General features: G+C 43.8%; 1 protein-coding gene across 7 annotated transcripts in view; it reads right to left on the bottom strand.

The window, feature by feature from the left end:
- Window positions 1-1,549: 1,549 nt before the first annotated feature.
- The window catches only part of WDR45B (WD repeat domain 45B), a 40,570-nt gene continuing 28,229 nt past the window's right edge, over window positions 1,550-13,890 (bottom strand). For 3 of the 7 annotated variants that reach the window (XM_033438824.2, XM_033438823.2, XM_033438822.2), the window contains 2 exons: window positions 13,352-13,506; window positions 10,160-10,619 (listed from right to left, as the gene is read on the bottom strand). In XM_033438824.2, the coding sequence (XP_033294715.1) occupies window positions 10,326-10,619; window positions 13,352-13,506 (449 nt within the window). In that variant the 3' untranslated portion in view covers window positions 10,160-10,325. Of the gene's footprint in view, window positions 7,309-10,159; window positions 10,620-12,460; window positions 13,752-13,890 lie in introns of those variants that run through there. The other 4 variants (XM_049701847.1, XM_033438826.2, XM_033438825.2 and 1 more) reach the window with 4 other exon arrangements.

The following is a 13,890-nucleotide window of genomic DNA, read 5'->3' on the forward strand; positions in this document are numbered from 1 at the left end:
ATTGGGCCTTCATTGCTGTACACAGGCTTTCTCTAGTTGCAGCGAGCGGGGGCTACTCTTCGTTGTGGTGCACGGGCTTTTCATTGCAGTGGCTTCTCTTGTCACAGAGCACAGGCTCTTAGGTGCAGTCCATTTTGTAGATGCTTTGAAGTGCATTAGGTCTCACCTCCCCCTTCTCACTCAGGAAAAGCTCCTCTGGTAATTCATTAGGGTCGCCTTGTTGAAGTTAAACTGAGTCAAATAGAGCTATCCTACAGGATAACCTACCTTTACCCAAGAAAAAGATGTTGAAGGCAGGAGGCCTTCAGGTATAGGAAACAATTCAGTAACTCTGATAAGAGGTCTTTCATGTAGCAAAAGCCATGTTAGTTATTGCGGAGAGGCCCACATTTAGTCTCTAAGGAAGATATAGGGGGGAATTCCCTGGTGGTCCAGTGGTTGGGACTCTGAGCTTCCACTGCAGGGGGTACAGGTTTGATCCCTGATCAGGGAACTAAGATCCCGCATGCCATGCGGCACGGCCCAAAAAAAAAGGGAAGGCATTGGGGCATGTCATGAAGCTATGTGCAGTTGCCATATGGTAAGTTCAGTCCTAAATATGGGAGGTGAAAGAACCCATGGTATGTAGTGATTTAAACTGTAGCCTGTTGGCCAGCACTCACCGTAGGTCTCTGTGGAATACTGCCTCTTGTTGTTACCCCTCCATGTTTACATCCATAGCAATACAAAATTAGATTTTAACATGGGTCTCTCAGGTGATCTCTGATGAGATGACTAAACCTGTGGGCACAAAATTTTCTGATTTTAGAAATGTCTTTCTGAGGTCTCTGCCCTGTGTCTCACCCATTGGCTGAATAAATAAAGCAACTGTCACAGTCCTCTGAAAAAGAAATAGTAGCAAGGGGGTTAAAACTGGAAGAACCACCAATGTGGTCATTATTTTCCTGAATTTTTCTCCCCTCTTGTATCTCCTGATGTAGACTCCAGGACAGCCTGAATATCAGAACTGCATGTTAGGAATGAACATCAGAATACCCAAGAGAAGCCTTCCCCTCACAAGGGAAGGGGGCCCCTGTGGGACATGTGGAGGGGAATCACAAAACTGTATACCTGTAAGCAGGAGCCCTGGAGACACTGAGGACTCAGAGAAGAGGAATTGGGAAAGGGGACACTTCTAGTCCAAAGAAGTTGGGGGCAGGAGGGAGAAATACTTTTCTTTGGCCCCAAGGAGTGTGCAACATCGCAGGGAGGCTAAAGCCTGAGACTTAGCCAAGGGCCAGGAAAGCGGGTACCTAGGAGACAGGAAGTTAGAGAAAGATTCTCTAGGGCTGTGTATGGCATCCTGGGCTCACCCTCAGCTGCACATGCCTGGAACTGACTGAGGAAGCAAAGCAAAGTCTTTATTAATTGAACTCCCGTGAAGAATGGCCCCAAATAGCACTGCAGAGCTTGGGAAACAACTGACCCCCAACAACTGACCCCAAACCACAACCCACAGAGGGCAGGTCGGCACATTTATTCTGAACCTAGCCAGGTTATTTGCCTGCTTAAAAAAAAAAAAAAAAAAAAAAAAAGATTCTACATTCTCTACAGGATTTAAACAGGACTCAGAGCTTCATAAAATGAACAATGTCCAGAATACAGTTCAAAATTACAGTGTACAAAGAGCCAGGAAAATCTCTTAAGGGGAAAGATAAGAGATGTCAACTTAAGCATGTTGGAATAATCAGAAAAGGACATTAGCTTTCTATGGCTTTAATTACTGTAACCAGACTCCATGAAGTAAGGACAAATGCTCTTGAACCGAAAGCTATAGAACTTAACAAATGAAAAATTCGGTGGATCAACAGAAAAATGCTCGGAAACAAACGAACCTTAGCCTCAGGGACCTGTGGGACAACATAAAAAGATCAAATATACCCTGGGTTAATGAATTCACAGCAAGAGGAGAAAGACATTGGTGTTTTAAAAATAATAATAATAACAACAATGCCTAAAAATGTCCCAGATATAATTGTAAAGATTCACAAAGCTCCAAACAGGATAAACTCAAAGAAAAACCATGTCGAGACACACCACTGGCTACTGACACTGAAAACATTTTATCTTGAAAGCACCCAAAGAAAAGTTACTTACTACATACAGAGTAACAATCTGAATACAAATTTCTCATCAGAAACCATGGAGGCCCTATGACTAGAAAAATTGTAAAAGGCTTAAGGTAACTCAATCTAGAATACTATATCCATAGAAAATATCAGGAGTGCAGATTAAAAGATATTCTTAGATGAAGGAAAACTAAGAATTCTTAACCAGTAGAGCTGCTCAAAAAGAAACGCTACAGGACATTCTTCAGGCAAAAAGTAAACAACAGAAACTTTGGAACTTCAGGAATGAAGGAAGAGATCAACAGAAATGGTAAATATCTGGGCAACTATAATAACTAGTTTTTCCTCTTAATTTCTTTAAAATATTCTAACTTTCCAATGTAAAAGTTTTAACATTGTCTATCAGGGTTTTCAGTGTATGTAAACTTAACACATATTGACAAAAGTACAATATAAAGGAGGAAGGCAAAGGTTTGTAGGTCTCTACATTTCTACACTGAAGTGGTAAAACATTCTTAAGTAGACTGAAAAGCTAGCTTTGTCTGTTGTAGTCACTAGTGCAATCCCAATACCAAACAAAGGTAAAGGAAAAATCCAAAAGGTAAATTAAAATGGAACGCTAAAATTTATTTTGAAATAACACGAAGGCAGAGAACAGGAACCCAAAGGGGAGGGGACAAGCAAAAAACAATAATATGGTAGGATCTTATCAATAATTACATTAAATATAAATAGTCTAAATAGACCAATTAAGAGTGTGTCAGTTGGATGAAAAAATAAAACCCAACTTACTTTAAATAATATGGATAGGTTAAAAGTAAAAGGATAGAAAAAGTATATCCTGCGAACACTTGAAAGTTGGAGTGACTATATTAATGTCAAAGTAGACCTCAGAATAAGGAAAACTATCAGGCATAAAGACGTTACATAATGATACAGGGTCAATGCACCAAGACACACAACAGCCCTAGGGTTCCAAGCACCCAACAACAGTGCCTCAAAATAAATGAAGCAGGGACTTTGGTTTCAGGTTCCACGTGTAAGGAGCTGGGAAGCTGCCACTTCCTCCTAACACATAAATAGTGCAACAGCCCAAAAATCAACAACTCGTCTTGGAGCTAAGAGAGGTGAGGGTGCAGGGCAAACCACTACCCCCAAGATAGGAGAGACAGATGGGCGAACACAGGAGTGGAGACTACCACGGGGACCGGTGCTGGGCTACAAAAACCTCCCCTGTGAGCAGTCAACTGCTGGACAACTCTGAGAGTTAATGCCCCAGGGGAACCCAGTCTTAGGGGTTCCCCACACTTTTGTACATTTTACTTCCAGAAACTCAACCAGGTTCTCACAGAAAATATTGGAAAAAACCAGGGGAGGGGAAAGGAACCATGTTTGAAATAGACCAGAGCACTTTTTTTTTAGGTTCTTTTTTGATGTGGACCATTTTTAAAGTCTATTGAATTTGTTACAATATTGCTTCTGCTTTGTTTTTTGGTTTTTTGGCCACAAGGCATGTGGGATCCTAGCACTCTGACCAGGTATCAAACCTACACCCCCTGCATTGAAAGGTGAAGTCTTAACCACTGGACCGCCAGGGAAGTCCCTAGAGTACTGCGTTCTTAACAAAGCCTGCCTTCAGGAGAAAAGAGTTAACCAGAGCCTACCTGACCTAGAAGGGAAATTCCCAACCAGCCCACTCTAGCCACCCTGTCCCATCTAAGAGGGAAGAAAACCTGAGAAACTCTTATGTAGTTCATAGCCCAGAGGCACAGGCTCCCTGAGACCTGCCCATAGGACTGTACACCGCTGCCCTGCCCCACCCCCATCCCGCACCTTACCACGTCACTGAAGACCTGTGTACAGCAGCTCCTTTTATCCAGTACATCATATCCAGTTGTCAAGAAAAAATTACAAGTATTAACTAAAAGGAAAACAATTTGTAGAGACAGAGCAAGCATCGGAACCAGACGTGGCAGGGGTGTTGGTGTTATCAGACGGGATCTAAAACAACTAGGACTAATATGTTAAGAACTCTAATGGATAAAGTAGACAGCATGCAAGAACAAATAGGCGATGTAAGCATAGAGACGGAAATCCTTAAAGAACTATAAAGAACATTGTAACAGAAGTGTCTGTGATGGGCTTGCTAGTTGACAGGACACAACTGAGGAGAGAATCTCTGCACTTCAGGATGCATCAATAGAAACTTTCACAAGTAAAAAGCTAAGAGAAGAAAGACTAGGAAAAATAAAAATAAAAAGCAGAACATCCCAGGACTGTGGGGGCAGCTACATAAGGTATAACCTATGTGTTACAGGAGTACTAGAGAAAATGGAAGTACCAGAAAGAAAGGAGCAGAAGAAATGTTTGAAACGAGAATGAATGAGAATTTCCCCCCAGATCCAGGAAGCTCAGAGAATACCAATCAGGATAAATGCAAAAAACAACTACCTAGGCATAACATTTTCAAAAAACAAGGACAATACAAAACAATAACAGATGTGGTAGATATTAATCCAACTATATCAGTAATCACTTTGAACATCAATGGTCTAAATATACCAATAAAACACATAGATTGTCAGAGTGGATCAAAAAGCAAGACTCAACTATATGTTGTCTACAAGAAACTTTAAATATAAAGACACTTAATATAGATTAAAAGTAAATTAATGGAAAAAAAGACATCATGCTAACACTAATCAAAAGAAAGTAGGAGGGGGCTTCCCTGGTGGTGCAGTGGTTGAGAGTCCGCCTGCCAATGCAGGAGACATGGGTTTGTGCCCCGGTCCGGGAAGATCCCACATGCCGCGGAGCGGCTAGGCCCGTGAGCCATGGCCGCTGAGCCTGTGCATCCGGAGCCTGTGCTCCGCAACGGGAGAGGCCACAACAGTGAGAGGCCCGTGTACCGCAAAAAACAAAAACAAAAAAAACAAAAACAAAAGAAAGTAGGAGGGGCTTCCCTGGTGGCACAGTGGTTGAGAATCTGCCTGCCAATGCAGGGGACACGGGTTTGAGCCCTAGTCCAGTAAGATCCCACGTGCTGTGGAGCAACTAAGCCCGTGCGCCACAACTACTGAGCCTGCGCTCTAGAGCCCGCGAGCCACAACTACTGAGCCTGCGTGCCACAACTACTGAAGACTGCACACCTGGAGCCCATGCTCCACGAGAAGCCACCACAATGAGAAGCCTGCACACCACAATGAAGACCCCAACACAGCCAAAAATAAAAACAAATAAATTGATAAGAAAAAAAAAGCAGGAGTAGTTTTTGTTGTTGTTGTTGTTGTTTTGACGGTGCCGCGCGGCTTGAGGGGGGGTCTTCGTTCCCTGACCAGGACTGAACCCACGCCTCAGCAGTGAAAACACAAGAGTCCTAACCACTGGGCCGCCAGGGAATTCCCAGGAGTAGTTACTTTATTTTCAGAGAGAGCAGACTTCAAACCAAGGAAAGTTATCACTGATAAAGATGGGCATTTCATCATGATAAAAGGAACAATTCTGCAAGACAACGTAACAAAATAAATGAAGCAAAAGCTGAAAGAACTAAAATAAATAAATCCACATTACATTTTGATACTTCAACATTCCTCTCTAGGTAATTGATAAGTAGACAGAAAGTCAGCAAGGCTATATAAAAGCTCTGAGCAACACCAGTCAATGTAATTGTCATTGATAGAGCATTCTACTCAACAGAATACGCATTCTTCTCAAATGCACATGGAACATTCACCAATATAGACCAAACCTTGGGTCATAAAACAAAACTTACAAGCTTTAAAGAATTAAAATCATACATAGTATGCTCTTTGACAATTAGGGAATTAAACTAGAAATCAATAATAAAGATATTTTTTAAATCCTCAAATGTTTTGAAATTAGACATCATATTTTGAAATAATCCATGATTCAAACAGGAAGTCTTAAAGGGAATTAGAAAATAATTGTAACAGAATGAACATGAAAATATATCAAATTTGTGAAATGCAGCTAAAAGTGTTTATAGGGAATTTTATAGCACAAAGAAAACCTAAAATTCAGTCACCTACAATTCTACCTTAAACTAGAAAAGAATGAATATAACCCATAGCAAATAATCAGCAAAAATTGAAAAAATAAATAAGGAGAAAAAAAGATCAATGAAATCAAAGCTGATTCTTTGAAAAAAAAAAAAATCAACAAATTAACTTCGACTGGAATGACGGAGGAAAGAGAGGATACAAATGACCACCATCAGGAATGAGAGATGGGCTCTCTGTGATAAGCTCCGTTGCTCTACCTACCACCTATTCACCCTATTATGGAGGCAGTATTCCCACCCTGTGTACATGGGGGTGGCTGGACGTGACACTATGACACTGGCCAGATGAGATGAACTGTAGTTTATCAATCACACATACGCACATCCGAGGACACTGCAAGCCAAGTAGGATCACATGGGCGTCACTTGGGAACACAGTGAATAACCTAGGGCTACAGGAGGCAGGCTTTGTATCAAGAGTTGGGGACTGAGAGACAAATACCGTATGCTAACACATATATATGGAATTTAAGAAAAAAAATTGTCATGAAGAGCCTAGGGGTAAGACAGGAATAAAGACCCAGACCTACTAGAGAATGGACTTGAGGATATAGGGAGGGGGAAGGGTAAGCTGTGACAAAGCGAGAGAGAGCATGGACATATATACACTACCAAACGTAAGGTAGATAGCTAGTGGGAAGCAGCCGCATAGCACAGGGAGATCAGCTCCGGTGCTTTGTGACCGCCTGGAGGGGTGGGCTAGGGAGGGTGGGAGGGAGGGAGAAGCAAGAGGGAAGAGACATGGGAACATATGTATATATATAACTGATTCATTTTGTTGTAAAGCAGAAACTAACACACCATTGTAAAGCAATTATACTCCAATGAAGATGTTTAAAAAAAAAAAAAACAGTGGGGGACCCCGTTCCGGGAGGATGTGATTGTTTGAATAACCCCATGAGCTGGAAGGGAACTGAAAATGCTTACTCAGGGATAAGCAGGAACTGCACCTGTTCTGTTTGATAAGGAGAGTTGTTTGGCTGGGGGGCTTTATCCATGGAAGTAGAGTGGGTAGCAGAACTTGTAGTTAGGCCATTCCAGGCCTTCCCAGCTGAACCAAATGTTAAGGCAGCACGTAATACTGAACCTTAATTGCAGGCTTCATTACCACATCCACATCTGTAAAAAGGATAATAAAGGAATCCTATGAAAAAATGTGCTCATAAATCTGACATCTTAGATGGAACAGACTAATTCCTCGAAATACACAAACTACCAAATTTACTAAAGAAATAGGTAGACAGAATAGACTTGTCAACAAATTGAATTTGTAACTCAAAACCTTCCAACATAGATAAGCTCCAGGAATTGTCCCCCATCAAATCAGCTACTGAGCTGTTAAGAACTGTCTGAATTAACTATTTTGGAACTATGGAGTCTACGCAAACACTTGCAATATCCAGGGGAGTGCTCCATATAGAAAGGCTGGTAAATTGCAGTGAATTTTGGCATTTCACGTAGCAACGACCATCCCCCATCATCCAGCCTTGTGGCAGACAGCCATGGGGACAGCACCCCACGTTCCTGGTACAGCTTGCTGAAGTCAGGGTGGACAATAGGGACTTTCTCCTCCAAAATTCTGAGTTGTGTATTTTAATCTGCCTGGCGGTTTGCTGAGGGGCTGGTTCAGATCTGGCCATTATTTCAACACCCACAACCTGAAGTAGCTTCCCTGGCAGCATGGGTCAGGTGATTTAAAAGGGCAGAATAGCTTTTTTAAAATCTTATTGGATCCAGGAACATAAGGAAATCTGTGACAAAACATTAGCTGAACACAAGCTAAAGTAACAGACTTCAGTGATCACGAATGACAAGAAATGTAGTCTTGGGACTTCCCTGGTGGTGCAGTGGTTAAAAATCCACTTGCCAATGCAGGGGACACGCGTTTGAGCCCTGGTCCGGGAAGATCCCACATGCCACGGAGCAGCTAAGGCCGCGGGCCACAACTACTGAGCCTGCACTCTAGAGTCCTCGCATCACAACTACTGAAGCCCGTGCACCTAGAGCCCGTGCTCCACAGCAAGAGAAGCCACCGCATGAGAAGCCCACGCACTGCAACGAAGAGTAGCCCCTGCTCGCCACAACTAGAGAAAGCCCGTGCAGCAACGATGACCCAATGCAGCCAAAAATAAATAAAAACTAATTTAAAAAAATCAATGTGATTCACCACATTAACAAAGAGACCATCAGACAAAACGACACAATCATTCCCAGTGGCATGAAGCTGCGAGCATGCGCCTCCTTAAACTTGGTGCTCTCAGCACCTCGTCTGCCTCACTCTTGTCTTGACTGTTCAGGTGGGTCCAGAGTGCTTAAAGAAAAAAACCTGCATTTTTCAGAGAAACATAACAGAATCCATAACAACACACATACCATTTGCAATGTCCAAGGTACAACCCCAAAGTACTATACACACAGGTTAATGTGACTCATACACAGAATAAAAGAAAATCAATGGAGACGTGCTCTGAGAAAATCCAAATGTGAGAATTACCAAAGATTTTAACTTATGTCCTACAAATATGCACAAGGACGTAAAGAAAGATTGTTCATGTGAATGAGCAAATGAAAAAGCTTAGTTAAGAATTAGAAACTAATTTTAGAACTGACAGATTCATCTAAAGTTTAAAGTACATGGTACAGTCTTGAAAGCAGAGTGGGCAGTAATAGGTCATTTTTAAATTATGCTAATTTTTTTTAATTTTTAAAAATTTTAAAATTTTTTGGCTGCGTTGGGTCTTCGTTGCCACGCGTGGGCTTTCTCTAATTGTGGTAAGCGGGGGCTACTCTTTGTTGCAGTGCATGGGGTTCTCATTGCAGTGGCTTCTCTTGTGGAGCACGGGCTCTAGGTGCGTGGGCTTCAATAGTTGCAGCACGTGGGCTCAGTAATTGCAGTGCGCAGGCTCTAGGGCGCACAGGTTTCAGTAACTGTGGCTCGTGGGCTCAGCAGTTGTGGCGCATGGGCTTAGTTGCTCCACAGTATGTGGGATCTTCCTGGACCAAGGATCGAACCCGTGTCCTCTGCATCAGCAGGTGGATTCTTAACCACTGCACCACCAGGGAAGTCCCAATGCTATCTTTAAAAACAGGAAAAAATACTGTAAAAACTATATGAACAGCCTCAATGATCAGAGTGGGACAATATAAGGTGTTATACATGTGTACTTGAATCCCAATAGGAAAGAGACAGTAGCAGAAGAATTATTCAAGGAAATGGCTGAAATTCACAAATTTGATGAAAGCCATAAATCTAGTTTCAAGAAGCTCAGCAAGCCCCATGCATGATAAACACAAAGAAAAGCAAATGTAGACATACCATAGTTTCCAAATTGTAATTTCATAAAATAATTTTTATCATATTGAAACAGGACACAGGAAGAACAAAAGGAAGACTCACAGCTTCTTTCCACACGAGTTGAATAGCTTTGTCATTAAAAAAAAACAAATATGAATGACAGTGCACTTACGGTGTCCTCAGTGATGTTACCACATTACTGTTGGGGAGAAAATATTTATTAAATCCTGATACATTCTGTCCCTCAGCACTTCAGAAACAATCATTTTTGAGTTTTTGGAATTCCAATAAAATTCTATTTTTAGCTATTATTCCATTTAAAGTTCATCTGGGAAAAAAATGCTTAAGGATGCTTACGATCAGCAGAGCCATGTAACCAGAACATAGTTCTTTGTGAAGTAGTACAGTAAGTCCGTGCGTAACAAATGAATCAGTTGATAAATGGCATTGTAGTAGGGCAACTGCATCATTTTCATCCAAACCAGAAAAGAGCACTAAGGTGGATGAGATACCACAACCCAGGGCAGGAAGAGGATCTGGGGTTGAGTCATTCCTGGCTTGGTTTGGCTTGAGCAATGCCTCACCCACCGGCGCAGGAAGATGAGGCCCTTTCCCCATTACGTGTTTGGAAATTACGCTCAGACTGAATTATGAAAATAAGACCTGTACATCGAACCCAGTGAAAAATGTTTTGTTTTAATCACAAGCCAATACTAGAAACCATAAAGGAAAAAGGCTGATAGATCAGACTATGTAAAAATTCAAGATACATACACAGCAAAGTAAAACCCCTCAAACTGAAATAAACCCAAAGTGAAAAAAACGACAAGGGGTGATTATTTTAAAAGTTCTCATCAACAAAAAAGACAAAATACACCAACAGAAATATAGTCGAAGGCATGAGTAAGCAATTTACAAAATAATTACGGATGGCCAGCAAAGGTATTCCAAAATGTTCAACCTGGCTAGAAATCGATCTTTTTTCTCCATCAAAGATTAAAAAGCTCATGCTCAGAGCCTGGTCCCGGTGAGCATGTGAGGTGTTGGCTGTTGAAGCTGACAGAATCATGGCAGGCAAGGTGGCAAACATACTAAATCTTATACGTGCAGATCCTCTGGCTTGGCAATTCCAGTTCTATTCAAAGAAATAGGTGGACAAGTGTGTAAACATGTATGCACAAGGATTTCCATTTCCAAAACGTTTATAGAAGCAAAAAATACAAATAGGCATCTTCGGGCAATTACAGTGTTTTGACATGTTCACGAGTTGTGAAAAGTTAAAGAATGGTCCCTATAATGCTGCTGAGAATTACAGACTTCACCCCAGAAGGCGTGGGCTTTCCAAGAGTAGTCTTCTCTGGAGACGGCAACTCAGGGCGATTTTGATTCCAACTTTACATTCTTCTCTATGTTCTTTTCTTACAATGAACATTTTGTAATTTGGTAAGTATTTTCTGATCCATTTTGAAGAGGAAAATTTCAGCACAAGTTCCAAAAGTACTGTAATTGCTCAAATGCCTCTTACAGAAAGAAAGGAAAGAGACCAGGGACAAAGTTGTGTGAACTCATCTAGAAGTTTGGTTTGGCTGCAGAAAAAGAAATGCAAACATGAGAAGCTTTGGTCTCACAAGCAGAGTAAGGAGGGGAGCGGGCCTCACCCTCCCGGCCGCAGTGAGCAGGGGCACTGCCACTGAGGACTAAAGGGACAGACAAGCCAGGGGCAGGGGGGAGGGGGTGGAGGCTGCAGGGCGCAGAGGAGCCCTCCCCGTCCACGGCCTGGACAGCAGGCAGAAGAGCCCAGTGAGCAGGGCCCTGTGAGGTGGTTCCTGGATGTTCATTCACATGGACACTTGGGGGAGAAACAAGCCAGGCCTGTCCAGCCCAGCCACCAAGTGGGGCTTGTGGAAGCCCTGGACACAGGACTTTTACATCTGTGTCCCTCTGTACCCACGTTCAGGGGCCGGCAGGACTCAGCTGAGGGAGGAATTGGAGGCAGCTCTGGCTTAGAGCAACTCCCTTTCTCTAAATAAGGCAACAAACAGTGGTTGTCAATTTGAAAAACCAAGTCTGCTGCTGTCCTAAACAGACCGAGGAAGGTTCACCGAACAGCCTGCTCGCCAGGTATGGCTCTTCCTGCCACGTCCCTGAGAGGATAAAGTGAGGCCACGCGCACAGGCCTGGGGAGGGTGGACGGTGCCTGGCTGCCTCAGCCTTCCAGACCTCACCGTGCTCTCTGGAAGCCTCGTCCAGGGCATTTCCCAGGTGAGACGTGGTGTCTTTACCATCGCGAAGGGAAACCCCGAGAAGACAAACCAGAGCCCCTAGGTGGTCATCCATACCACCCAGGATGTCCCTGTTCTGTCATTTTATAAAGGAGGCAAGGTTGTGCCCGGCGTGGCAGAGCCAGGACGTGCTCCCACACCGTGGACTCTTAATGTAGGTGCCGAGCATTACAGGTCGTCCTGGGTACAGCCTCTCCCTGGGCCAGTGAACTGGCTCTTCACCAGCCTGCAGCACCTCCACACACTGTGAGGAGGAACTTTTTTCCTAGTTTAATGTATATGTGGAAACACGAAAGGGATTATATTCGGGGAAAATATAAACTACTGACGATGTAAATGTGAAGGACCCCTCCTACTCCTGGGCCAAAGTTAGGGCTAGTGTTAGACGGACACTGACGGGTGGCCCGACACCACGCTGGTGTCTCCCCCAAAGGGAGTGTCCCCCAAAGGGATTTCAGGCAGAGCTTCCCCACCAGAGACGACAGAAACTGCTAGTGAACATCACTCTCTTCCCCCCTGCTCCCCGAGCCAGGCCACCACCCACATGGGCAGCAGGGCGTCCACCTGGCCCCCACGCAGTCCTGGACAGTTTAGGCACTAAGTGCACCGGGCCGCTCCTATAGCCTGCAGTCCAACAAGGTTCTAAAACTGGGGCTTTGGTTTTGTAACATACAATTCTTTTCCCTTGATGGGTAGAGTACAACAAAATTAGTCATTTTTATTTAAAAGAAACATTACAAGTAAGTGTGCAAAATTAAATTTCATGATTAAATACACATAAAAGTAACATGCATACTTCACATTGAAATCCACAGACAAAGTTAGCTGATTACATGACAGTAAAAGAACTGGCAAACTGAGAATTTGCTGCTGCAGATTTTAATGTTTGCAACCTGAAATCAAACATAAAATTAAGTTTTAAGGGAATTTAAGAAAATTAAATATATACCTCAAGTACTACTAATAATATAGAGCCCATAACCTATTTTAGTTACCAAACGTTAAAAAAAGTATGTGCCTCTCATTCCCAGAATGTTAGTGTGCAGCTAGTCTTAAAAATGGGGAGAAAAGATGGTGAGAAAGGGAAGTGGAATCGGCCGGCCGAGGCATCCTCTCCAGGCCCACAGAAACCAGGCACTGCTTTGTTGAGACGCCCGTTTCCCTTGGTATCCTCCAAATTAAGTGACGCTTTCTTCTATGACTAAGTTTTAAAGTCTATGCATTACTCTGTTGCCTACGTGTAACAGGGAAACTCCCTTTGACCCAGAGTTTCACCAGGAGGCCACAGGCACTGCTCACAGGGTGGGCATGGTGCTGCCTCAATTCCAATGGCTCCAAAAAGACGAGGACGCACGACATGCAGCTCTTGAGGGAGACGCCAGACCTATGCCCTCTTTCTTCAGTTTAGATGGGAGAAGGGCTTCCTTTCCTCCTTTCCTAAGGCTGCCGGTATGATTGTTCCACTTAAATCTGGTGAGAACCAACACTTACACGTGTGTTCACCTCCCCATTACAGACTCAGTAAAAATGATGAAATCTGTCGCCACAAACAAATTTCACTTTGTCCCTCCTTTTTTCCACGTACCCCCAGTTTGTCCGGAGCCCCAACTGCAGGTGGCCGATGCGGCAGAACCAATGAAGTGAGCGTCACGGCTGAATGAAAGGTGAAGCCAGCAGTTGGGCGTGAGTGTCCACGTGCCCTGAAGATTCTTCCTTTAACACTGGACTCGGGAGGTCTGGCTTTGGAAAACAGACGACAACGTATGGCTTCGCGACAAGGTCCCAGGCCATCCCCCCCAGCCCATCACCACCACTCCCAGGAGCTCGAGGGGCCGCTGGGCACCCAGGGCCTGTGGTGCTCGCACTCCTGGTGGAGGGTCACAGCTTGTCGTCGGTCATCTCCAGGAACTGCGCATACACGTCCCGGACGCACTCCCCCTTGGGGTTGAACAGGAACTTGTAGTAGCTGCCGTCCGCACAGATCGCTGGGCAGAGGAGACCGTGTCACTCAGGGTGGAAAGCAAGCAGCCCGCACTGAGCTCACTGCACAGGCTGAGTGGAGGCTGAGCAGCCCCGAGGGATCTGTGGGTGGTAGGGGCACTCGACCGAGAACCCCACTGTTCT

The sequence above is a fragment of the Orcinus orca genome, chromosome 19, assembly GCF_937001465.1.
Source record: "Orcinus orca chromosome 19, mOrcOrc1.1, whole genome shotgun sequence".
In the NCBI taxonomy this organism is placed as follows: domain Eukaryota; kingdom Metazoa; phylum Chordata; class Mammalia; order Artiodactyla; family Delphinidae; genus Orcinus; species Orcinus orca.